The 27,819-nt window shown below is 38.7% G+C and overlaps 1 protein-coding gene across 1 annotated transcript in view; it reads right to left on the minus strand.

Annotated features, from left to right (window-relative positions):
- The window catches only part of LOC102856397 (chromosome unknown open reading frame, human C15orf43), a 56,544-nt gene that overhangs the window by 14,390 nt on the left and 14,335 nt on the right, over positions 1 to 27,819 (minus strand). The window contains exons 5-6 of the mRNA XM_006883197.1: positions 12,585 to 12,670; positions 11,771 to 11,859 (exon numbers count right to left, since the gene is read on the minus strand). Coding sequence (XP_006883259.1) covers positions 11,771 to 11,859; positions 12,585 to 12,670 — 175 coding nt within the window. The remainder of the gene's footprint in view (positions 1 to 11,770; positions 11,860 to 12,584; positions 12,671 to 27,819) is intronic.

The raw sequence follows: 27,819 nt of genomic DNA on the forward strand, positions 1-27,819 counted from the left end.
TGTTCATGAGAAGTTGAAGCTTTTGGCCCAAACCAGTAAGAAGTCAAAAGTCTGCCAACACCCACATGAGCAAGTTTTGAAGTGAATTTCTGAAGCTGGTTTTGCCTTTTCATGACTACAACTTCAACAGAAAATGTAATGGCAATCTCATGAGAGACTCTGAAATAAAACTACCTGGCTCATTCGACTTGAACAATTTTGCCTGGAAGATATTTGCAGTTACAAATAATTGTTTCTTAGTTTTTTCTTTTCTTTTTCTTACTTCCTAACCACACATGCAACAGTCAATCAGAATTTCTAATCATGGGTGATAACCAGTGGCATCACACTGGGATATAATTCTAATGAAAAGCAAATAATCAAATAAAGAAAATAATTTTATATTTTAAGGAACATTAATTTTTCAATGTATGAACATTTATTGGCTTTCATAAATAAAAGGATAGATAGCTGCTGCCATCTAATGGATTGAGGCTAAAGATAACTGCTAAACATCCTACAATGCATGTTGTGCATTTGAGTCCACTGTGGTTCATCTGAACCTTGCCCAATCTTGTACCTTAACTTTAGAAATACTTAAGCCCATTATTACATTCTCTGTGTCAATCTATTTTGTTGAAGGTCTTCCTCTTTCTCTCTCATTTGCACCTTTCCCAGCATGATGTCTTTTTCCAAGGACTAGACCCTCCTGAAAACATGCCTGAAGTATGGGAGACAAAATATAACCATCTTTGCCTCTAAGGGGAATCCTGGTCTCACTTGCTCCAAAATAGATTAATTCTTTATGCAGTTCATGGGATATTTAGTACTGTTCTCCAACACTCCAACTCAAAAACATCAATTCTTCTTCTGTCATCATCATTATTCATTGTCCAACTTTCAGATGCATAGGAAACAACTGAAAATATTATGGCTTGCATCAGGTGCACTGTAGTTTTTCATCCTTGCTCTTTAGCACTTTAAAGAGGTCGTTGACAGCATATTTTCCCAATGCTATGTGCCTATGATTTCTTGATCACTGCTGACATGGGTATTGATTGTGGATCCAGTAGTATACAGACAGAGCACTGCTAGAAGTTCAAGCTGGGTTCTGAAGAGGGATATCATTGCTGATGTCAGATAGAGCCCGGCTAAAAACAGAATTCCAGAAGAATGTCTATTGTGTTTTATTGAGTATGTAAAACATTTGACTCTGTGACCATAACAAACTATGTTTAACATTGAGAAGCATGGGAATCCCATAACACATAATAGTGCTCATGGGAAACCTGTGCCTAGATCAAGCTATTGTTCTAATGGATCAAGGAAACACTGCACAGTTAAAAATCAGGAAAGGTGTATGTCGGAATTGTATCCTTTCTTTGTGTCTATTCAATCTGTATGCTGACAAAATAATTCAAGATGCTGGACCCAATGAAGAAAAACATGGTATCAGAATTGGAAGATTCATCAACAACCTGCACTGTGCAGATTTATACAACCTTGCTGGCTGAAAGTTAGGAGGACTTAAAACACTTACTGCAGAGGATCAAAGACTACAGCCTTCAGTATGAATTGCATCTCAACATAAAAAAGAAAAACATCTTCACCACCAAACCAATAGGCAACATCATGATATGTGGAGTGGTTGCTGTTGTGCACAATCGAGTCAAAATTGACCCATAGCTGACCCTCCAGTGAGTTTTCAGAGACAGTCTCTCCTCCCACCGAGAAGCTGGTGGATTTGAACTACATGCCTTTGGGATTGCATTGTAGTTACTTATCACTAGGAAAAAGATGAAACTATCAACAATTTCATCTTACTTAAATCCACAATCAACACATTTGGTACCAGAGTCAGGAGATCAGGGGAAATAATTGCATTGGACATATCTGCTGTCATGGTCTCTCCAAAAAACTGAGGGACAATGATGTCAGTTTGAAGACTAAGGTACACTTGATTCAGGCCATGGTCTTTTCAGTCACTTGCTATGCATCTAAGAGCTGGACAATGAAAAGGGATGACAGAAGAATTGATGCTTTTATGTTGTCGTATTAGAGATTGGCATTGAATATCCCATGGACAACTAAAATAATAAACAGATAAGTCATGGAAGAAAGTGCAGCCACTGTGGTCCTTGGAGCCAAGGATGGTGAGACTTTGTCTCTTATAATTTGGGCATGTTGGTAAGAGAGGCTATTCCTTGGAAAGGGTATCATGCTTGGAAAAGTAGGGTCAGCAAAAGAGAGAAAGACCTTCAATGAGATGGATTGACAATGACTGCAGCAATGGGCTTAAGTGTGTTGAAGATGATGAAGATGGTACAAGATAGGACAGGGTTCAGATCTGTTGTCCATAGAGTTGCTGTGAGTCATACTCAACTTGATGGTACTTAACAACAAACAATTTTAGTTTGAAACGGATCAAACTAATCATGATGCATTAATAATAAATGAAGGCTAAAATGCAAAAGTTGAAATAAAGTAGGACTGGTAGTTGGAAAATAAGGACGTGGTGATAGAAATAAGGCTGGAAAGTAAATGATAGAATTTTGTGTAATCAATTATTTAATCACCACAAATGCTTTAAAAAAATCAGTGGTGACTATATACATGGATTCCACCTAATGAACTATACAGGAACCAGACTGATTACGTCTGTGGAAAAGTTGATCAAGAAGCTCCATATCAACAGTCAAAACAAGGCCATGGGCTGACTCCACAGTTATTAATTACTGGCCATCAATTACTCATGTGTAAGTTCAAGTTGAAAGTAAAGAAAATTAAAACCAGTCTACAACAACCAAAATATAACCTTGAGTCTATCCCAATTGAATTTAAAAACTATCCCTAGAATAAACTGATGCATTGAATACTAATGACCAGAGACTAGGTGAGTTGTGGCCTGATATCAAGGACCTTATCCAGAAAGAAAGCAAAAAGTCATTACAAAGACTAAGAAGAAAGAAAAGACGACAATGAATGTCAAAGAAGACTCTGAAACTTGCACTTATAGTGTAAACAAATAAAAATATTTTTTTAGTTGGAGAGGGTCACTTTAATTGTAAAGCTATTATAATTAGATAAAGTCATTATATGTAGTGAAAAGTAGTGCTTGCTGAAAGCAAGGAGGATTTGAAGCACTTGCTGAAGAAAATAAAACACTGCAGCCTTCAGGATGGATTACATCTCAACATCAAGAAAACAAAAATTCTAATCACTAGACCAATAGGCAGTATCATGATAGATGGCAAAAAGAATGAAACTTCCAATGACTTCATCTTATATGCATCCACAACAGCAGCCAGGAGATAAGGAGATGTTTGCAAAATAGAATATATAAAGATTTTTTTATTAAATTTTAATGAACATTTACAGAGATTTTGGATTTCCATTCATTCATTGTTGCACTAGTTTCTTTACCCCCCCCCGTTTGTTCCTTTTTTTCCCCCTTAAAAGTCTGTTTTAATTGTCCCATTGCTACAGTGCTTGTCAAAACCAGTTCTGATTAATCTTCCTTCGTCAGTGTGTCCTTTGCTATTCCCTATCACTCCTCCCTGAGAGAGATTTCACCCTGATTCATAAGGAAAAGGGGATGGCGTATTCTCTTAGCTACCAAAAAAAAGAGGAAAAAACAAATGCATAAAGATTTTTTTCCACATATAGATTGAAACAAGGAATGGAGAAAGGACGCATCCTCAAGACACTTGTTCTTTTACTTTAAACCACACAGTTTTTTCTTGCTCTGTTCTGATAACTGCTTCCTGTTCTAAGTGTATGATTCACATGAGTACAATGAAGTGTTCTGGGATTCCCATTCAAGGTTAGCCACTATTTTTTGTGACCCACACAGTCAAATGACTTTGTATATTCAATGAAACATAAATAAACATTCTTCTGGTACTCTCACATTGTCAGTGAAATCCCTAGTAAGTACCAAGGCCTCTTTTAAACCCAGCTTGCATTTCTGGCAGTTCTCTGTTAATACACTGTTTCATTTTTGGATTATCTTCAGAAATATTTTGCTTGCATTTAATATTAGTGATACTATGCAATAATTTTCACACCTTATTGGATCACCTTTTTTGTAATGGGAATAAACATGGGCCTCTTCCAGTCAATTGGCCAGTTAGTTGTTCTCCAGATTTCTTGACACAAACTGGTGAGCATGTCCAGAGCTGCATATGTTTGATGAAATATGTCAGTTGGTATTCCAATTTCAGGGGCCTTGTTTTTTGAGAATTCCTTCAGAGCAGCTTTAATTTCTTCCTTCATCACCATTTCCTCATAATCATATGTTGTTTCATGAAATTCTTCAGGAGGCTAGACTTTAGAAGGAGGAATGTGGCATCAGGATTGGAGGAAGATACATCAACAACCTCAATTATGCAGATGATAAAACCTTGCTTGCAGAAACAGAAACCTCCATTATGCAGATGACACAACCTTGCTTGCAGAAACTTGCTGAAGTGCTTGCTGCAGAAGGTCAAGGACTGTAGTCTTCAGTTTAGATTGAAGCCCAACATGAAGAAAACAAATATTCTCTCCATTGGGTCAATTGGTACTGTAATGATAGAGATTGAGACTGTGAACAAATTTAGTTTCCTTAGTTCCACAATTAACACTCTCAGCATCAGCAATTAGGAAAACAAAAGACTAATTGCACTGGGAAAATCTGCTGTCAGGGACCTCTTCAGAGTGCTAAAGAACAATGTCAGTCTAGAGAGTAAGGTGTGCCTAATCCAGAGAACTATCAGAAATGCAAGCTGGTCTTCATAATTACTTGCTAGGCAATCGAGAGCTGGACAATGACTAAAGATGACAGAAGAAGAATGGGTGCCTTAGAGTTGTGGTGATGGAGAAGAGTATTAAACATTCCATGGATCTTGAGAGAGTGAAGCCAAGTTGCTCTTTGGAGGGAGGATTTTGAAGCTCCGTCTCACATACTTTGGGCATTTGGCCAGGAGGGTCCAGTGCTTGGAGAAGGACATAATTTTTGGAAGGGTGTACGAACAGTACAGGAGAGGAAGGCCCTGGATGAGATTAATTGACACAGTAACTGGGTGAATTGGGGCAGGTATGTCAGAGACAGTGAGACTGGCTCAGGACAGGGCAGGATTCAGGAGCTGTTGTGATAGAGTCACTACAAGTCACAGTTGATGGCCCATAACAACAATATAATTTATAACTGATAGATTAATAGATAGTGTGTATGTATACATGTTTTCTTTAAAACCTTCACTTCCTTTTGAAAAAAAAATTTTTAATACACAGGAATGACTCTACAACAAAGAATTATCTGGGCCAAAAGGATAGCAATGACAACTATGAGAAACACAGTTTTAGGCATAGCTCCAACTTGTATTTACTACAAGCAAAGAACTAAATTTTATTTTCAGAGATTGAATAAGTAGCCATTGAGTTTAACCCAATCTATTCAAGAAGGAAAGAGGTGAGTAATAGTCCCCAAAACTGAGATGACATTTTAAATTAGAATTCTCACTAACTAAATGTTTAATTAATACAAGCTGACTTTTCTCAACAAGAAGTTATTCCTTTCTGTGGAGGCAGATGATATAATAAAAAGAGGAGTATTTGTCACTTTACATCTATATTAAAGACAAATAATTATCTCTAAAAAAAATGAAACTAAGTCCGCCCTCCCAATGCCTACAGACCCACTGCAGCCATATTCAAATGCCCAAAGTGTGACTGGATATATCACTGAGTGGGTCACATCCCTGGGCAAGGACTGGCACTGGCCCTGCCTGAAGTATGAGAAATGCAAAAAGACACTGACCTTTGGGGGCCACACTGAGCATAAGGGCAAGCCCTACTGCAACCAGTCCTGCTAAGCAGCCACGTTTGGACACAAAGTCTTTGGGCACAGAGGAGCTGAAAAGCCACACTTTCAAGCAGACCAAAGCATCAGCCTGTCCAGGGAGATGCTGAGAGGAGTGTAGCTGTCACTCCTCCATTTGGCTGCTGGCCAGCTAGCACCACAATGTTGCCCCTCCAGGTAGATGCCAAGCCCTGACCACAGGGCCAGCAGCTCCCCTCATGCTGTCAGAAACCTCCAAACACAAACATACATTATTGTCCCACACACATTATCATCCAAAAATATTATTAAAATAATTAATGTAAAAGTATAAAGAAAGGAAATATTCAACTAAGTAGATGAGATCAGAAATATTTACTTTCACTCTTTTCATTGCCATCGAATCAGAACCAACTCCTAGCTGACCCTCCATTGGATTTCTGAGGCTATAAATTGCACAGATGGAGACTGTCTATCTTTCTCCCTTGGAGCTGCTGGTGAATTTGAACTACCAGAGAGGCACAGCCTTTGGGTTAGCAGTGGACTAAGGTCATCAGAGACCCCTATTTCCACTTGAGCTCTATCAATAACAGGTTACCAAAGGTTAAAAGTATTTTAAAACTTTGGTTAATTAATATTTCTAGGGGTTTTTTTCAAGTTTATTTTATATGACATTTCCATTATTTTTGAACAATTTCTTTAGTCAGCAACGAAGCACACTGCAGCAGTGTTGCCTGTTCTTATCTAAGCATTGCTGTTGCTGTTGTGTGAGATCGAGTCAGAACCGACCCATAGCTCCAGCAGCTTTTCAGAGGCAGTAAATCACATGGGAGGAGACTGCAAATCCTTCTCCCATGGAGCAGCTGGTGGATTCAAACTGCATGCCTTTGGGATTTCAGCACAATTCTTTGCCACTAGCTATGTCTTTATAATATTGTTCATTTTACTAATTATCATTAATTCTTTTAATATGCAATTAAACATTTAGTAAACCAATAAAATAACATCAGATACTAACTAACTGGTGAAAAATTCACTGTAATACTCTCTCAACCATGGTTTAAAGAACCTACATTTCTAGAATTTCATTGTGCTTATGTAGAACCTGTACATAGATGAAAAAGCAGTTATCCAAACAGAACAAGGGAACACTGCATGGTTTCAAATCAGGAAAGGTGTGTGTCAGCATTGCATCCTTTCACCATACCTATTCAATATGTATGGTGAATAATTAATTGCAGAAGCTGGGCTGTATGAAGAAAACGTGGTATTAGGATTGGAGAAAGACTCATCAATAACCTCATGCAGATAATGCAACTATACTTGCTAAATGTGAAGAAGTCTTGAAGTATTTACTGAAGACAAAGACTATAGCCTCCAGTATTAATTATAACTTAATATCAAGAAACAAAATCCTCACACCCGAACCAATAGACAACATCAGAATAGATGGGGGAAAGATTGATATTGTCAATAATTTCATTTTTCTTGGGTCCACAATCAACATTCATAACAACAGCAGTCAAGAAATCAAAATTGAAAAAAAAAAAGAAATCAAAATTGTTGCATTGGGAAAATATGCTGTCAAAGTCCTCTTTGAAGTGCTAAAGAACAAGGTTGTCAGTTTGAAGATTAAGGTGTATCTAACCTAAGCCATGGTATTTTAAATTGCTTTCTATGTATATGATCCACATGCACACTTTTGCATAATCAATGAAACACAGACATTTCTCTGGTACTCCCTGCTTTCACCCAAGACCCATCTAACATTAGCTATAATAACCCTAGTACCACAGCCTCTTCTAAATCTAGTCTGAACTTCTGGCAGTTCTCTGATGATGTACTGTTCTGTTCGTTTTTAGATAATCTTCAGCAGAATCTTGCTTGCATGTGATACCAATGATATTGTTTGATAATTTCCACATTCTGTTGGATCACCTTTCTTTGGAATGGGAACAAATATAGATCTCTCCCAGTCAGTTGGCCAAATGGTTTTCCTCCATATTTCTTGACACAACTTGGTGAGCACATCTAGGGCTGCATCTGTTAAATAACGTCAATTCATATATACCACCAATTTCTGGGGCTTTCTCTTTTGCCAATTCCTTCAAAGCAGCTTGAACTTCTTCTTTCATCACCATAGGGTTGACTGTGTTGATCACAACAAACTGTGGCTGACTCTGAGAATGGAAATCCCAGAACACTTGATAGTGATAATGAAAAACCTATATACTTGGACCAGGAGGCAGTTGTCAGAAAAGAGCAAGGAAACATTGCATGGTTCAAAATTGGGAAGGGTGTATGCCAGAGATGTGTCCTATCTCTATACCTTTTCAAACTATATGTGGAACAGATTATCTGGGAGGCTGGGCTGTATGAGGACTGTGGCATCAGGATTGAAGGAAGATTTATCAGCAATCTGTGTTTGCAGATGACACAACTCTGCTTGCTGAAACTAAGGAAGACCTGAAGCATTTGCTGCAGAAGGTCAAGGACTGCATCCTTCAATATGGATTGAGACTCAATATCAAGAAAACAAAGATTCTTACCACTGGACCTCAGGGTGGATGGTGAAGAGACTTAGATTGTAAACAGCTTTAGTTTGCTTAGTTCTAAAGTCAACAGTCTTGGCACCAGCAGCTAGGAAATTAAAAGATGTATCGTGATGGAAAAGTCTGCTGTTAGGGACCACTCCAGGGTACTGAAGAGCAATGGTGTCACTCTGGAGACTAAGATGCACCTGATACAGGCCATGGTCTTTGCAATCACTTGTTATGCATCAGAGAGTTGGACAATGACTAGGGACGATAGAAAGAGAATTGATGCCTTTGAGCTGTGGTGTTGGAGAAGAGTATTGAATATACCATGGACTGCTAAGAAAATGAACAGGTTCATCCTAGAGAGAGTTAAACCAGGATATTCCTTGGAGGCAAGGATTCTGAAGCTTCCTCTGACATATTCTGGGCATGTAGCAAGGAGGGACCAATCCTTGGAGAAGGGTGTCATACTTGGGAGGGTGGAGGGGCAGCACAGGAGAGGAAGACCCTCTATGAGGTGGACGATTTAGTGACTTGGGTAATGGGGATAGGCGTGTTGAAGACAGTTAAATTAGCATAAGATACAGCAGGGCTTAGGGCTGTTGTACATAGGGTCACTATAAGTTGCACATGACTCTGTGACACATGAAAACAACAACATGCATATCAAAGTTGGATAAGATCAAAGAATTGATGCCTTTGATGTGAGGTGTTGGTGAAGAGTATTAAATAACTCAGAATAAAGAAGTCTATCTTGGAATAAGCACAACAAGGGAGCTCCTTTGAGGTAATGATAGTGAAACTTTGTGCCACACACATTGAGAATGTTGTCTGTAGGGGCCAGTCCTTGGAAAAAAGACATCATGCTGAGAAAAACAGAAAGTGAGGGAATTAGAAGACAGCCCTCAATGAGAAGGACTGACACAGTGATAATAACAATCAACTTGTGCAAAATGGAGATTGTGGTGATGGCATAGGACAGAGCAAAGTTTTCATAAGGTCACTATAAATCAGGGTTGACCTGAAGGCATCTACCACCAGGAACAACAACATCTTACCTGAATATTTAGGCCTAGAGAGTTTAGTCATGCAGGAGTAAACTGGAGCAACAATCAGCTGTTCCTAATTTTAGTACTTAAGTTCTTCAATTTTGTTTTCATGGAATAGTCTGTAGCATGTTATGCTGATAAGCAAAGGGCCAAGAAAAGTAGTTCAAAATCACCAGGGGCTCTGAGAGAGATTGACAATCTTATCCTGTTAAAATTTACAGTTTTAAACTCTGATGAAGGTTGGAACTGGTTCCACAGTAGTGAAGTTTGAGAATTTAGCTCCTTGAAGGAGACCTGATGGAACAGCATGTCTAGTGATGGGCTATGACTAACTGAAAAGCTAGCAGTTCAAATTCATCACCTGCTTTTTGGAAAAAAGAGGAGGCAGGTGCGCCCATAAAAATGTACAGCCTTTATAAGGAATTTCTATGTTTGAAGAAGCGCTAAACTGCCTTTCCAGAAAGGTGGTACCATTTTACAATCCCACCAACAGTGCTTACGCGTTCCTTTCTCAGTGTATAAGAGTTCGCCACATCCTCTCTAACACTGATTAACACTGTTGTGTTAAACTATGACCCAGCTCTTTCACTACTTGGAATATATCCTGAGAAAATGAGAACTGAGGAACAAATGGAGACTTGTTTACCAGTGTTCATAACAGTATTATTCACCATCACAAGAACATGGAAACAGCCCAGATGTCCAACCACAAGTGAATGGATTGAGAAATTACGGTACATTCACACAAAGAAATATGTAGCATGCAGGAGCAATGATTTTGTAAATTATTACCTAACTTGGGTGGGACTGGAAAGTATTATGCTGAGTGAACTAACTCAGTCCCACAAGGATAAATATTGTGTAAAACCATTATTGTAGATTGAGTATAAGGATCCCGGGGGGTTGGGGGTGGGAGTGGAAGCAGAGGAATGAGGATGTAGGCAGAGACCGGGTTTAATCAGGGAGTTGTACAATTTGATGGAGCGAGAGAAATTGGAAGAATCTGTTCTGGAAAACAATGCATTTGAACTTTGTAAATTAACTAGTATAATTTTAAAAAAATAATTCACAGCCTTGGAAACATGAAGGATGACTGTCGTGAGTTGAAATCAACTCAATGGCACTGGGTATTTAGTTCATTTCCTTAGTAGTCCAGAAATGCTCCTGGGAGTTCCATGACTGAATTATTATTATTATTTTTTTTTTACTACTATGGCTAAGTAGCAAGGTTTTGTTTGGTTGGTTATTCCTCTAAAATTCAGCCCAAACCTACACATTGTAAGTTCTTTATAACGTGCTATTCTAAAGGCTATTTTCTGTTATTGAAGTGAATAAGAAAGAAAGGTCAAACAAAGAAGAAATGGCTAAACTTAAAGGGATAGCATAACCTAGTTGCAAGAGACAATTTTAACACTACCAAATTAAGGGAAAAAGGTAAATAAACAAATAATTTTTAATTGTTTTTTCACTGCCAACCCAAAGGCGGGCAGATGGAAGTCACTGGTTGCTCTTCAGAAGAAAGAAATGAAATCTTCCATGCCTCTGAAAACTTACTTGAGGGTCAGCTGCAACTCGGTAACACATATTTATAAAATTTGCTATATTAAAAAGAAACTTAACCTATATTTTTAAAAAACTGTTACCAGTTACCTCACCGAATACCACTCATTTGGAAGTATCCACTCTCCACAACAAAATTTCAGTGCTCAACTTTCAATTGGTTCGCTTGTTTGTCCTCTCAGTGTAGGGAACTAAGGTGACATTAAGTCCATGGATATATAAGTGATAATCTATGGCCCTTTTAAATTATATGTACATTTTGTGTTTAAGGGGAGTGTAGGTATATTTGTGTGTGTGTGTGTGTGTGTGCATGTTTGCATACATGCTAAAAGAAGGACATGCTTCAGCAGATCTTCAAAGGAGACTATGATTATATTTGCCCATATACTTTATCTTCCAAACTGAGGCACTGAAGAGGAAAAATTGATGCCAGGATAACAGGTATAAACTGGGACCAACTAAGGCAAAAAGAAACATGTGTTTGCTCTATGTTGTTATTGTCGAGTACCGTTGAGTCTGAACTGACCCTCATAGCTGACCATCTGGCTGTTTTTCAAAGGCAGTTAATTGCACAAGAGGTCTTTAAATGCATGCCTTTGAGATTGCAGTTCAGGTTCTTGCCACTAGGCTACCTACCAGAGCCCCTTGTTCACTCTAGAACTATTTTCCACAGAAAATGTGAGGTTCATCATCACACCAATATTGTAGTCAAATTAATTTAACACATGACTAATGTGACCTGTATAAATATTCATAATAGAGGGGCTCCTCTCATATTTCCTTGTTTCTTCCTGAGTTTTCTCTTAAATTTTATCTTAAACTACCTGTTACCATGTTGTTCACTGGATAATTCTGAAGAGGGAAATACATCTGCTTCTCAACAACTGGAGTCTTTTTAAGATGCATTTCTGTGCTATAAAATGAAACAAACAGAAAAGTTACATTTTTATATATTGACTTGCTTTATACACAAGAAATTTTCCAGGGAAAATATGTATAGTAATTCAACTGGTCTTCGATTCACCATAGTGGCTAAAAAAGGTTAAATGTGAACTTCATTTGTGCTTTTAAGTAATGCAAGGGCCCCTATAAATATTTTTTTATATTCTCGATCACATCACAAACATTTCTGAAAATACAATAATTGAATAATACCTTATTATCAGCTAAAATGCATGCACACACATGTAATCTTTTCTTTTTATTTGAGTAAATACCTAACAATAACAACATTATCACCACTAATTTTCCCCTTATCTTCAAGCATCAAGCTTGCCTTCCACTATTTCTGTTGAAAATTTAGTATGCCTTTTGAAATTTAAAATTAGGTTAGTATTTTTATTATGACAGTTATTGCTTTTGTCAGTATTTGTACTATATTTCAGTTTACAAAAGATATTATCTAGACTAAGTTATATACCTCTATCAAGCCTATTTTTCCCCTATAAGCCTTTTGAATTTTAGGGCACTTAGGTTTATTCGTCAATTTTTCACATTGCCTATGTATCTACTTCACATGAAAGGAACACCCATGCCTAGTTTGTCTTCACATCACTAGTATTTAGCACAATATTATGCAAATAGTGGTAATTACAGATTGTTTTGTTTACCTGAATTCATGAAATTAATTATCAATACCTTTTGGATAATTCTTCATTGTGCTTTGTTGTTAGCTCACTGTTTTCCTTACTGGTCTTTGTTCTACTTGGTGTTACTTCATTACGCTGTGGATTACAAAAGAAATTATATTTCAAAACTCAGAACACCAAAGATCTTATATTAAATATCATGTTAAAATTAGCTAATAATAAAAGGGAGCTCTGGTGGTATAGTGTTAAGAAGTAGTGCTGCAATCCCAAAGGCAAACAGTTCAAATCCACCAGCTGCTTCATGGAAGAAGGATGGACAATCTCCTCCCATGCTAGTTACTGCCTTTGAAAAACCTGCTGGAGGATCAGCTATGGGTCAGTTCCAACCCAATGGCACATAACAACGTTAAAGGAAAATAAAAAGGTAAGAAGTAAGTGAGCAGTATAAAACTAAGATCTGCTTTATTCACTTTGATGCGAAAAAACTTATAACATTTTATTCACTAAGAAAATATATAATTTACTATAGGTTTTTACATATGCATAAAGAAAAGAAGGATTTTAAGATATTAGTTGTGGCTGTGTTTGAAAAGTAAAATTTTGACTAGTTTTATTCTTTTTTACAGTTGTGATTTTTTCCCCAATATGGATATATTGCTTTTTCAGTGCTAAGTAAATAAGGAAAAACAAGTTTTAGTAATATAACTTTCTTAAAGTTCTTGACTTCAAGAGTCTTGGGTTTCCTATAAGCTACAAATAAAAAATATAAACTGTGTAATTTGTGTTTTCTCCTTCAAAATGAAAGTGGACCATTTAGCAACAAAGTTATTAAAAAAACTAAATAAATACCTTTTTTTCAAAGGATTTTGTAAATGTAATTCAGATATTGGTCTCTATAATACTTAATATCTTACTAGGAGACTACTATTCACTCCAAACCACAATGATTCTCTGCAAAATTACTTTCCAGATTTATTCTTATTATAATCTGACGAAATTATTCTATTTTTTACATTTTATACATTAATTTATTATTACATTATTATAATTGGCCTATATCCATGTGATTATGTTCAATCAATAGTAAATATGGCACATTCCACCAATTTTCTAATAGAATAAATACTAGTTCATATCTTTTGTTTGACCTGATGGCACCTAACAAATCACCAAATACTGAACTGATCTGGGTTGAGGCTAAGAAAATTTGGTTTTACTCTGCTAATATCTAGAAATGTGAACTAAGGCAGGTCATTCATTTCTATTTACTTTAGTTTTCTCATTTATAAAACAAAAGTATTAAATTAATAATGTTTCTGGTTCCTTTTGGCTAAAAAGCATATCAGTATATCAATTTATATTCTCAAAAACAGTTATAACATGACTGTTCATGTTCTTGGAAACGCAATGACCAGTCAAGAATTATTTTGCACAACAAGGTAAAAAGCACTAGAAATCTATATTACTATCTTCAGATGAAGACACTTTGGAAAGAAACCAAATTTAAAAGGATATAAAATATAGAATAATTTGGCTATAGAAAGATTTTCTCCCTAACTTTTAATCTTGAAAAATTTTAATCTTACTGAAATGTTAAGTAATAATATAATGAATACCATATACCTTTCACCTAGATTCACCAGTTTTTAAAAAATGTTTTGCTGCTGTGCAAATTCTCTTATTTTGCTAAACCATCTGAAAATCATTTTCAGACATCGTATTTCACTCCTCAATGCTTAGCATGCATTTTCCAAAAGAAAATTCTCCTATCTTTACAACACCATTGTCATACAAGTGAGCAACATTAATTCTACAATAATAAATGTTGTTGCTGTGTACCAGAGTCAGAACCAACCCACAGCTGACCCTCTGGTAGGCTTTCTGAGGCAGTTAAACACACAGGAAGTGACTGCCCATCCTTCTCCTGCAGAGCAGCTGATCACCTTGAACCAGGTGCCTTTGGGATTGCAAAGCAGCGTCTCACCACTAAGCCTCAAGAGCTTATAGGGAGCTCTGAATTTTCCCAGTTGTAAATGTTTTTATTGCATTTTTGTTGGTTTACAGTGTAAAATTCCAGAACCTTTAATCTAGAAAATAGAAAAGACTCTTGTCTTTTTTGTTTTTCTTTATATTGGCTGTTTTACAGCCAGTTAGTTGTAGTATATTTGCATGGTTTTTTCCCTTGATAAAATTCCTTGACAACGATTAGTAAAAAGAAATGTTCTTGAAATGTCTTAATTAATCTGGTTCATTGATACTATAACTTAAAAATGGAACATTTAAAAAACAATAGTGCTTTGGAATATTTTTTCAACTTAGCTGAACAAATGATAAAGGTTTACTTGTAGGCTAGGGGAGAGAGAAAGGAGTGGGGAGGGAGGAAAATGTACAACAATGAATGAATTTAAAAAAAACAACAAAAACCAAAGTGGATTGGAGGAGGAAGGGGGATGAGAGGAGAATGGAGGAAAATGTGCAACACTACATGAATGAAAATCCTACTTTCTGTAAACTTTAATTAAAATGACAATAAAAAAACAAAGAAAGAAAAAGGTTTATTAAGGCAATTAGACATCGAGGCATAGCTATTGAAAGTTGGGGCATGCAAAAGAGAGTTAAAGGGGGGGGGGAAACAAACCCAACAAAAAAAACAGGAAAGCAGGAAGAAAAAGACCCCTGGAAAGACAAGGGTGAAACCAAAGGTGACACCAGACCTTAGAGCATGCTTTCAGGAGAAAAGGTGAGTGATGTCCAGTTGGGCAATCCTTTTATAGGATTCTGAGGCTTTGTCTGACACACCTCAGGCATGTTGCAAGGAGAACAAGTCCTTAGAGAGGGACATCATGATTGGAAGGGTTGAGGGACAGCACAGGAGAGGAAGACCTGACTGGGTAATGGAGGTAGGTGTGTCAGATACAGTAAGGTTGGCACAGGATAGAGCAGAGTTCAGAGCTGTTGTACATAAGGTTGCTATGAGTCACAAGTGACTTGACGGCACATAACAACAACAATCTCCTGTAGTCCAGCCTCACCTAAGCACTTGTGAGTTTGGCTGAGGTGGGTCCTACTTTCTGGAGTAATCACTTTTGGCTCCTGCTGGTTACACTATCACATTGATATAAGTGTAATAATTTCCTTTTAGTTTCCTGAGAGACTCCAGTCCTCCTCTATGAGAGTGAGAGACACCAGGTAGCAATTCTAGCTCTTAACATTCCCCCTCACCCCAGAGATATTCGGCCCTGATTCTTCAGGGATCAGACAAAATCTTTCTGATTACTTCCTGTTGACATTTCGGCACAGACCACCTACCAATCCAAGGTTCAGGGCCGAAGCTTTCCTTTGTCCCTGAAAGTGGCTGCTGCCTAGCAGCAAACTGGAGTGGGAGAATGTACAGTATCTCTGAACCCTGTCCTACCTTGAGCCAATCTCACCATCTCTGACACACCTACCTCTATTACCCCAGTCACTGTGTTAATCCATCTCATTCAGGGTCTTCCTTGCTGTGCTGTTCCTCTAAGTCCCTCCTCCCTTCTCCAAGGAGCCAAGGATTGGTCCCTCCTGGCAAACATGCCCAAAGTACATAAGACAGAACTTAAAAATCCTTGCCTACTTCATTTCCTGGTCAGGGGACCAAACAAACAAAACAAAAATATCCTTGCCTCCAAGGAGCAGCTTGGTTTCACCCTCTCCAGGACAGACCTGTTTGTTTCCTGGTATGTTCAGTACTCTTCTCCAGCATCACAACTCTAAATCATTGTTTCTACTTCCATCATTCTTAGTCATTGTCCAGCACTTTGATGCATACTAAGTTATTGTGAAGACCATGGCTTGGATCAAGTACACCTTAGCCTCTTGAACGATATCATTGCTCTTCAGCAGTCTGGAGAGGTCTTTGACAGCAGATTTTCCCACTGCAGTTTGTCTTTTGATTTCTTGACTGCCGGTGCCAAGAGTGTTGGCTGTGGAACCTAGCAAGCTGAAATTGTTAACAATCTCAATCTTTCCTCTGCCAACTGGCCAAGTGGTGAGAGAGAATTTTTGTTTTCTTTATATTGAGCTTCAACCCATATTGTAGACTAGTCTTTGACCTTCTCTAGCAAATGCCTCAAGTCCTCCTCAGTTTCAGCAAGGTTATGTCACCTGTATAACACAAACTGTTGATGAGTCTTCTTCCAATTCTAATGCCACATTCTTCCTTTCCTCATATAGTCCAGCCACCTGAATGATCTGTTCTGCATATAGTTTGAAAAGGTATGGAGATAGAACACATCGCTGATGAACACCTTTCCTGATTTGAACCATGCAGTGTTTCCTTGATCTGTTCGGACAACTGCTTCCGGTTCAAGTATAAGATTTACATGAGCACAATCAAGTGTTCTGAGATTGCCATTTTTCTCAAGATAAGCCACAATTTGTTGTGATCCACACAGTCAAATGTCTTTGCATAGTCAATGAAACACAAATAGACATTCCTCTGGTACTCTCTGCTTTCAGCCAAGATCCATCTAACAATGGCTATAATGTCCCTAGTGCCATGGCCTCTTCTAAACACAGCTTGACTTCTCTTAGGAACTCTTTTTAAGGCCTGTAGACCTCTACTAATCCTGAGGTGTTCACATAAAAACAATAGGAAGTGTTTCCAAGGGCACATACACCACTTTTTTCTAACACTAAATCTAAGGCTGTGAAGTCATTTGACATGTGAGAGAATCAAATGATATTTGCAAACTGCTTCTAATGCCTGTCCTATGTCATATTTTCTACCATGATGGACCCATTCTTTATATTCTACATATTATACATTATACCTATTGTTAGTCCTATTAGGGCGGTGATTAGTAAAGTAATTCCAGTTAATAGAAGTAAGCCTCTCTTCTCTTAGTGTTCTCCCTGGGGATTATTATGGGAAGAAATCCCTAGCACTAAGTCTCTATACATTGGAATTGGCTTTCCTGGAGTCACTATTCCTAATTATCATTCTAAGTATACTTGGATCAGGTTTAAACACATCATGGCTACTGTGTTTGTAGCTTCTCTGAGCACTTACATAACCATCAATATCCTACAGATACACAAAGTAATCATTCTCCCCACTTGCCAGTTTTATAGGCCATACATTAGGATTTCTTCAAGCCCATTTTTTCCAAATCAGTGGTCAAGCCCTGACATCCAGGATATAGATCCAGGGAATTTCAATCATTACTTTCCCACTTTTTCGTCTCTCTCTGGATACCCTATTGCTCAAGTTCTATTCTTCATCTTTTATACAAGGTATCTAATGTAGTTAGGTGTCCTTGAATTGTTGTTCATAAATTTAAAAACAAGTTAAAAGTTGGAAGCAACTCAGAATTGTTTATTAGGTTTCCATGTCATATTTTCAGGCCATAGGTTCTGAATCTTAAGTGATGTTGACAGAAACTGTTCTGGCCTTGGTGGAGAGATATCAGTTTCCCAAAAGGTAATTCTTCGGTATGTCTGACCAGCTCCAACTATTTTTTATCCCTCTTACAGCTTCAGTTCCTCTTTAACAGGTGATACGGAGTGATTGTTCAGTTTTTTTCTCACTGAGAGTAATTGACAAAAAAAATTATTAAAGTGAGAGCATTCTTTGGAATGCCAATAGAATGAGTATCTTCAGATAGATCCCTGATCCTGTTTTTCTTTTTCCCTCCTGTATGATAATATTTGTAGAGCAATCTGCCAAAAAGATATTGGATAAAAGAATTTAAACAAGGTACTTAGCATTGAGTGTGACTTAGCTGCAAGTCTAGGCTTCAATTCAACTCACAACCAGCAGGGGCAAAAGAATTCCTTTTTAGGAAGTGGTTCCTTTCAGACACAGAACAAATATAATTAGAAGAACCCATTGATGCCATGCAGAGGTGGAATGTTTACCATTTTGTTGTGGTTGTTATGTGCCGTCGAGTCGCTTGCGACTCATAGCGACCCTATGTACAACGTCCCTAAACTCTGCTCTGTCCTGTGCCAATTGCATTGTCTCCAACACACCCATCCCGATTACCCCAGTCACTGAATCAATCCACCTCATAGGGGACCTTCCCCTTCTGCGCTGTCCCTCCACCCTACCAAGCATGATGTCCCTCTCCAAGGACCCGTCCCTCCTTGCAACATGTCCAAAGTATGCTAGACGGAGCCTTAGAATCCTTGCCTCCAAGGAGCAGCCCATTTTGACTTTCCAGGATGAATCTGTTTGTTTTCCTAGCAGTCCATGGTACCCTCAATACTCAAATGCATCAATTCTCCTTCTATCCTCCTTAGTCATTGTCCAACTCTCTGATGCATAACAAGTGATTGTAAAGACGATGGCCTGTATCAGACGCACCTTAGTCTCCAAAGAGACACCATTGCTCTTCAGTACTTTGGAGAGGTCCCTAACAGCAGACTTTCCCATGGCAATATGTTTACCATCTTATTAGGGTGGATAACAGGGCTTTAGTGAGATCTAGAGATAAATCAAGTATTCAGTAATGCATCCAAAGTCCCTTAGGGTCTTCCCCTCTTTTTGAACAGTAGTTTCAAGTCACTGATTGGTTTGCAGCTGAATTTTGGACGCTCTAGCTCTGCTACAAGTTCTTCAACTTTTTTGACTCAAGAGATATGGGTCCAAAATTTCTCTAACTTAACTACTGTAGGGGAAGATTAAAAAACACATTTAAGATATGTCAGGGTGGGATCTAGCTTTTGCAGTGCACTATTTTCTTTCCAGTCTTTGTAGAAAACGTAGTCTCTGTCTGGTTCAATTAGATTTGGCAGTTCTTTTCCTAAAGGAGTTAGAAAAGTCTCTTGTCCATAGTCTAACAACACCTGCTACACCTTCCCTCAGTCTATTAGATGCTTTAGTAGATACCTTATGTGAGTTCTAAGAGCAGGTACAGATAAACGTCTGCCATACATGATCTCATATGATGATAATTTGGATAATTTGGTAAGGAGTAGCTATAACCAATAACAGGGCAGTTGGGAATATGTTGATCCAGCTGAACTGAGTTTGCTGGCACAACTTAGCTAGAGTCCTCTTTATAGTCTGATTCATTCTATTTTGCCTGAAGATTGTGGATGCCACATTGAATGCAAAAATGAATGAATGATTGAATGAATACATACATACATACATACGTACGTACATACATACATACATACATACATACATACATACATAATTTCTAAGTCTTCTGATAGAAATTTTACTACCTGGGAGGCAAAAGCTGGTCCATTATCACTTTGTCAACTTTGTAGTAGTCCAAATCCATGGATGATCTATCTGAGTAATATTTTTGGCTACATCCACAGCTCTTTCTGTTTTAGCTGTGTAGCCCTCTGTCCACCCTAAAAATGTATCAACCCAAACTAGCAAATACCGAAACTTCTTGTGTGGAGGCATCGTAAAATCTGTTTCCCAGTCCTCTCTGTGGAAGAAGAGGTACATAGCAAAGTAGACTGGGGTGGGAGGAGGGAGGAAATTGTTCAACAGTGAATGAATGTTTTTAAGAGAAAAAACTATATGAGGGGTGAGGTATGGAGGAAAATGTACAATGAATGAAGGGATCTAAGTTTTCTATAAACTTTGATTAAAATCACAATGAAATATTATTTATTAAAAAAAGAAAGTCTTTATTTTACAGGTTGTAAGAGGGGGAGATGTTTTCCTCCTCCTTGTGGGGTATTTGCCTAACATTCTACCTTATTGGCCAATATAATGAGAGAGTTCAACACGTGTGCAAAGCTTGGTGTAAGCTATTCAAAATCTTCCAAGCCAAACTAGAAGGAATATAAATTCTCTCCCCCACAGTTCCCTATCAAGATCATCTTTCACTAATCGCTTTTCATCTTATAGTAAATAGGGCGGTTTCTTACCTAGTTCTATTGGCCTTGGTTGGGGTATTAATGTTAAAATAGCTGGGTTCTTTTGGCTGCACACTGCTTCCTTTGCGACCTTATTGGCTTTATTATTTCCTCAGCTACAAACCCTCATAACTGAAATTTCTTTTGGTTTCAGCACTACCTCCAAGATTCTCTCAATTTCAGGCCCATACTTAATGGAAGTATATTTGGCTGATAGGAATCCTCTTTCCTTCCATATATGACACAAGAATTAATAACAAAATAAGTAAAATGGCTGTCAGTATGTATTTGGCCTTGCTTCCCTTCTGCCAACTCTAAAGCTATAGTTAGGGCAGCCAGTTCCACTTTTTCGGTGGATGTACCTGGTGAGAGAGGGGAATTCTCTATCACCCTCTCTAGAGAGACTACTGCATATCCTGCTTTTCTCTTCAATTCTTATATGAAGCTGCTCCCATCTGTAAACCAGATCTCATCTGGATCTTTTAAGATTGTCACTCAAGGCAGATCTCCCTGACTAAAGGAATATCATCAACACACTGATGAATTTCCCCTTCCCCTGGAGTGCTTTCGACACTTGGTATAAGAGAGACTGGATTTAGGGTGTTACATGTCTCCAATATACTATCTGGGTTTTCTAATAAAATCCATTGGTATTTTAGTATCCTTCTGTGTGAAAGTCATTTCACACTGGGTCCTATAGCAAGGGCCTTAGGGACTGGGAAGCTCTGACTGTCTTGTGTTGTGCTGGTTTTTTGTTTTTTCTGTTTGTTTTTTTTTAAGAAAATACATAATTTATTAGATGGCCTTACAAATGATCACAGATCATTTTTAGGCACTTTGCAAGAACAGCCTATGGGGATTTTCTACCAAAGAATATTATATACATCAGACAACATGATAAAGGTCTAAAGTGTAGTTTTTAGAATAATACACAGAGGGTTAGAAAATTCTTAAGAAGTATTGCATAATTATCCCAGTTATCTTCTGTTATATGTTTTCACAATTCCACACAAAATTATAGCACTTAGCAATCACTTTTCAGCATCCAAAGGCATAAAATTTTAGTGTTTTTTTTCCATTAACACATCATCACAGTCTTAAAATAATCTATTATACATTCTTTGAAGGAGAACAAACAGTTTCATACTGGAGAAGGTGAAACTCAAATATCTATATTTTTCAGTTCTGTTAGTATACTGAAGCTTGCAAGGATTCTGAAGCTTCATCTGACATACTTTGGACATGTTACAAGGAGGGGCTGGTCCTTGGAGAGAGACGCCATGCTTGGGAGGGTGGAGGGACAGCGCAGGAGAGAAGACCCTCGATGAGATGGGTTGATTCAGTCACTGGGGCAATGGGGGTAGGTGTGTCAGAGACAATAAGTTTGGCACAGGATAAAGCATTAGGGCTCTTATACATAGGGTCACTATGAGTTCGTTGCAAGTAACTCGACTGCACATAACAATAACATCTCTTAGAAACAGAAGAATTTGTTTTGTATCTAAAACTGAGGATTCATATGACCAACTGCAGACTAACAAATCATCTAAAATACTGGATGACAGAAATAGAGGGTTCTAAGGAAAGGCTAGACATCTTCTTGCTTAAGAGTGTATTAAAAATTACAGGTAAGATTTTTAGCCCTTGTGATAACACTTTCCACTGATATTATTACCCAGTTCTCCAGAGTCTCTAGATCAGTCCATTCAAAGGCAAATAAAGGTTGGGAGTCACAGAGTGTAGAGGTATAGTAAAGGACACATCTTTCAAGACCACTATTGGTAAATAATTAGAGGAGTTAAGTACCATTGGATGCAGAGAAGGATAATTTAATTAATAGCTCCCAGGGATTGGACTAATCTCCATTTGCCAAGACAGGAGTGTTATAAGGGGAAGATTTCTCAAAAATCATTCCTGCTTCTTCCAATTACCTAATAATGGGTGTTAGGCCTTGTATTCCTGCGGGAGAAAGATGCTATTGGCTTTGTTTTTTATATCTTGCACCTAGTTTTAATGCTATTTTCACAGGTGAAACTCTTCTAGCTATGGAAGGCTAGTCATCAGCCCAAACATCTGAGTCTATATTTTTCAGTTCTGGTGGTATACTGAAGCTTGCAAGCATCAAGTCACCACTCCTTAAGGCCATGTGGAGCATCAAGGTTAAAAAGAATTTAGTGTTTTCCCAATAAAGGGACAGGGGATTCAGGTATAACTAGGAACTTATGGGAAAATAAAGACTCCACACCATACACAGCTTAATGGGGGAGTTTGATGTCTCTTTAAAGGTGCCCTCTCAATGCCTACAAAGGTAAATCATTGGGGGCAAAATAAAGCCACTGAAACATTGTAAAAATTAACTTACAACAATGTCAAGAAAAAGGCTACTTCAATATATACCCAAGGATCCTTCAGGCATATGGTGATGCTATACTGATCACTCGTCACACACCCACTGAGGGAGCCAAGGCCCTGGAAATTCGACTGCCAATCTGCCACCAAGACAGGCTTGGGGCACCCAAACTAGGTGCTTAACGGATCTGCACCGAAAGTGGCAGGAGACTTCCCTTCTGCCCCTTTTATTTCTTGTACCTCCTTCTAGCTTCCACTGCAAGCACAAGCCTTGGAATTCTGAGCATGTCTACTGGATGAGAACTGGGGTTCTAAATTTTCTGTGGTAACATCCCCAAGAAATTTTGTTTTCTGCTAGCAGCAGTCAAAAGTTCATTTGAGCTTAAAGCTTTTTTCTTAAGTTTTCTCCTTATATCAGGGCAGACTGACTGATGAAATGGGAATTCCTCACTATTCTTCCCTTACTGGGGGTGGGGTGGGGGGTGTCTCATAGTCTAAATAAATGAATTTTCATGTCGCTTCTGCCAGCATATTCCTAAAAGCTGTGGGGTACTCTTTCTTATCCTGTGTTATTTCTGCTAACTTAGACAAGTTCACCAGCTTCCCTCAAATCTCTCTCATTCCCTCTATGAGACAAGTCTGCTTGGAATCTCCAGCAGCTCATCCCTCAGTTCCAGCTTTTCCAACTGATAATTCCAAAGTGAACCTATCTCAGAGACTGCCTGAGCTTCATCTATACCATCCAGTTGGAACCGACCATAACTGGCCCTCCAGTGGGTTTTCAGAGGCAGTAATCACACAGGGTTGTCCATTCCTTCTCCTTCACAGCAGCTGATGGATTCGAATCGCTTGCCTTCAGCTTTGCAGCACAGCTTCTTGCCACTAGGCTGCAGAGATCTCTGTGTTTAGCAGCCCTGATAGTTCTGTGTTTCTCATCAGGAGAACAACAAAAAAGAGAGCAAAACTGTCAAATCATTCTATGTTAAATAATAAATAGTAATAATATTCTTAAATTCCTCTATAAACCTCTTATTCTGGGAAAAATGTCTCGGTTTGTCTTTGTTGTTTTTGTTTTTATGTGCTGTTTAGTCCTCTCAGTCATTCTGAAGCCTGCCCTGTCCTGAGCCAGTCTCTCACTGACTCCGATACATATACTCACACTGCCCTAGTTACTATATCAATCCATCTCATCTGGGATCTTCCTCTCCTGCACTGTCCCTCCACCCTTCCAAGCATGATGCCCTTCTCCATAGATAGGTCTCTCCTGGCCACATGCCCAAAGTATGTAAGATGGATCTTCAAAATCCTTGCTTCAAAGGAGAAACTTGGTTTCACCCTCTCCAAGACAGACCTATTTGTTTTATTGGAGATCCATGGTATGTTCAAGACTCTTCTTCAGCACCACAACTCAAAGGCATCAATTCTTCTTGTGCCATCCTTAGTAATTATCCAGCTCTCTGATAAGTAAGTAACTGTGAAGACCATGGACTGGATAAGGTGTATCTTGGTCTCTAAATTGATATTGTTGCTTCTCAGTACTCTGAAAAGGTCCCTGACAGCTGATTTACCTAGTGCAATTCTTCTTTTGATTTCTTGGCTGCTGGTAGTAAGAGTGTTGACTGTGGAGCCAAGCAAGTTGTAACTTAACAACCTCAATCTTTACTATGGTGCTGCCCATTGGCCTAATGGTGAGAATCTTTGTCTTTTTGATGTTGAACTTTAATCCATATTGAAGACTATAGTCCTTAACCTTCTGCTGCAAGCACTTCAGGTCCTCCTCATATTCTATGCAAAGGCATTTGACAGTGTTGGTCACAACAAATTGTGGTTAGCCTTGAGGAGAATGGGAATCCTAGAACACTTGACTGTGCTTATGCAAAACCTATACTTAGGCCAGGAAGCAGTCCTCAGAACAGAGCAGGGAAACACTGCATAGTTCAAAATTAGGAAGGGAGAAGGGAGTGCATCAGGGATGCATCATGTCTTCATACCTTTTCAATCTATATGCAGAACAGATCATTCAGGAGGCTGGGCTTTATGAGGAGGAATGTGGCATCAAGATTGGAGGAAGACTCAGCAGCCTATGTTATGCAGATGACACAACCTTGCTTGCTGAAAGTGAGTTTATCTTTGGAACTCATTTAATCTCCCACAGTAAAGGGGACATGGACTTTCATGGTGCCTCCATCAGGCCTCCCTAACTCTTGCAGGGAGCATATAACAGGGAACAGGCTTTGAATTTTAGGAGGAATTAAAATTTCCTCTTCAGGAGGTGCTTGGGGAGTTTTAGCAGGCATTTTACCCTCCTGGTATGGATGTGAAATTACTGCTTGAGGAGGCTCTCCAGTGTCACTGCCTGATAATTCCACCACAGGTCTGGGAGGTGGAATTAACTTACTTGCTTTACAAAACTCAAGGTGTTCTCACAAAACCATAAATGCTTGTATGTAAGGGACCTGAGTCAATCTGCATCAGTGGCAAAATAAATCAAGCTTCAATATAGTGTTATAATTTAGGGAGCCATTAACTGGCCAGAACTCTGAATAATCTACATAGAAGCCATTCAACATTACAAAAATAGACCAATTTTTAAAAAAGAAATAGACCAACTTCTTCTTCAGGGTGTCCAGTCCTAGACTCAGATCACTCCAATTTTACCAAGGAACCTAGTGATGTGTCACCTGGCATTGAAAGCTGCTATTCCAGAATTATTCTGGAAAACAAACAATTTCTAGAAAGGCTTAGGCCCAAGCCCTGACATCTCAGTGACTGTCTTCTCCTGTGGGCTGTTGTCAACCCTGTGGCTGTCCCTTGGAAGCATCCCTCCACTACAATAACTATAGCCAACTCATCCTAGGAAAGGCTGCTTTGTTTTCTAGTGCTTCAGAAAGTCTTCCTTTCTGGATTTTGCAGACAGTTGATTAATGATAGTTCATGTCTATAAACACTTTCTCCTATAATCTTTGTTCCTTCCATCTACACTGGGAACTAAGTAGTATCTTTTCTCTTGTTTTGCTCCAAATTCCTAGGTCCCATCATCTATGCACCTATTAAAGATTAGTTCGTGTGTTTATCTCTGGCATTGTGGACTACCAGAGCTAAACAGGGTAAATGCAGTCCATCTTAAATTTCTCTCACTAATTTAGAGATCTTACTCCTTAGGAATCCCTCAGCTACAGCTTTTAATTTATTTAGGCACAGGGTAAATGCAGTCCATTTACTCTCACTAATTTAGAGATCTTACTCCTTAGGAATCCCTCAGCTGCAGTTTCTTTTTTTTTTTTTCTTTTAAAGAACATTTTTATTTTATACTGGTTTAATTACAAAGCTCGTATACATTGGTTTGTTTTATTTTTCTATAATTATATTTTATTAATTTTCATAAACATTTACAGAGATTTTGGGCTTCCACTCATTCATTGTTGCACGATTCTCTCTACCCTCCTCCCAGTTTGTTCTTGTCCAAATGCCACAGTGCTTGTCAAAGCCAGTTCTGATTAATCTTCTTTGTCAGTGTATCCTTTGCCATTCCCTATCACTCCTCCCTGAGAGAGACTTCACCCTGAGTCATAAGGAAAAGGGCACGGCGTATTCTCTTAGCTACTTCCTGCTGAAAAGGGACGCTGTGGGTTTCAGGGTGAAGATCTTCTTTCTCTCACTACTCTAAAGGGCCCCTTTGGCAGTAGGAAACACATAGACTATTATGGAGATTGATTTTGGAATTCAGATGCACTCTTATTGATTGTGCTTGGCTGTACATGTACATATCCTTGAAGATGTATCATGGGGGTGTTGCAACCTAGAAGACACAAATTTGACTAACAAGTTATAAGTACATGAGTCTAAAAATTATGGAAAAGTAAAAGAAAAGATTCTTTCATTGTTTTACAAACCCTCCCCCAGGTCCCCTCCACCATGCCGCCCTCGCTCTAGTCTCCTTTGATGACAGAAATACCCAGTTACATCTCTCTTTTAAATGGTTCTCTCCCTCCTCTGTTTCAGTTCAGCTGCAGCTTCTAATTTATTTAGGCATCGATCCTTATTCTATTAGCACGAGGACTAGGCTTAAATATATTGATTACTCCCTTCATCCTTTAAAGTAAGAATTTTCCCTTATCTTAACTCCATCCCTATACCCTGTCTCTCTTCCTCTTCTCCCAGGAACTTTAAAATCCATAAGCCTCAAACTATTGCAAAGTTAAGCTTGGGGTGATAAAGGAAAATAAAACAAGACTGGAAATTATCCCCACCCACACCTAGATGAAAATCTAGAGCAGGTAAGAGATAAAAGTTTGATAACATTTCCTGTCTTGTTTGGGTTAAGACATATGCCTCCCTTTGAGCTGCCACACGCTGCCTACCAGCCACTACTGTCAATACAGCCCTCACCCCATTACTGCAGGGGCTGCTATCTCAGGGTGGGATGGGGGGGCAGAGGGGATGTCAGAGGTCAGTACTGACCCTTTCTAACTACCAAAAGCCCTGACTCATTCCCACATCAACCAGCCATTGACAAAATGAACCTTAAAAATGTCAGACAAAACTTGCTACTCCAGCAAATCTTACCTAGCTCCATCACAATGACCAGCAGCAGTAACAAATAAAAATTTACTTACAGCCACCCAAAGGTAATAAAGGAGGTCAGAATTGCTTCCACTGTGGAAAGCTAGGCCACTTCAGTAGACAGTGTCACAGACAAGAGCCACAGATAGTCAAGGGAGTAGAGAGGAAGCTCCCACTTACTTGCTTTACGTGTGGCTCTGAAGAGGACACTTGGCCAAGGTGGCCCACATCAGGTCCTCATGGCAGACAGGACTTACAGGCCCCAGCTCCCAGCTGGAAACAAAGGAGGACGCTTCAACGATTCAGATCCTCCCAGAAGAGCCATGGATGAGCATTAACATACTGGTAAGTGTATTCATTTTCTCCTGGACACAGAGCCTACTAATTGGTCCTAAAAGCCTTCTCAGGTCCCAACTCTTCTCACTATCTCTTAGTTGTTGGAATGGACGGAAAACCTCATAAGCAGTTCCTTACTTCACCTCTACCTTGCATGTGAACTTCCGAGTTGT

Source organism: Elephantulus edwardii, unplaced genomic scaffold (assembly GCF_000299155.1).
Source record: "Elephantulus edwardii isolate Elephantulus edwardi_28Jun2011 unplaced genomic scaffold, EleEdw1.0 scaffold00026, whole genome shotgun sequence".
Classification (NCBI taxonomy): domain Eukaryota; kingdom Metazoa; phylum Chordata; class Mammalia; order Macroscelidea; family Macroscelididae; genus Elephantulus; species Elephantulus edwardii.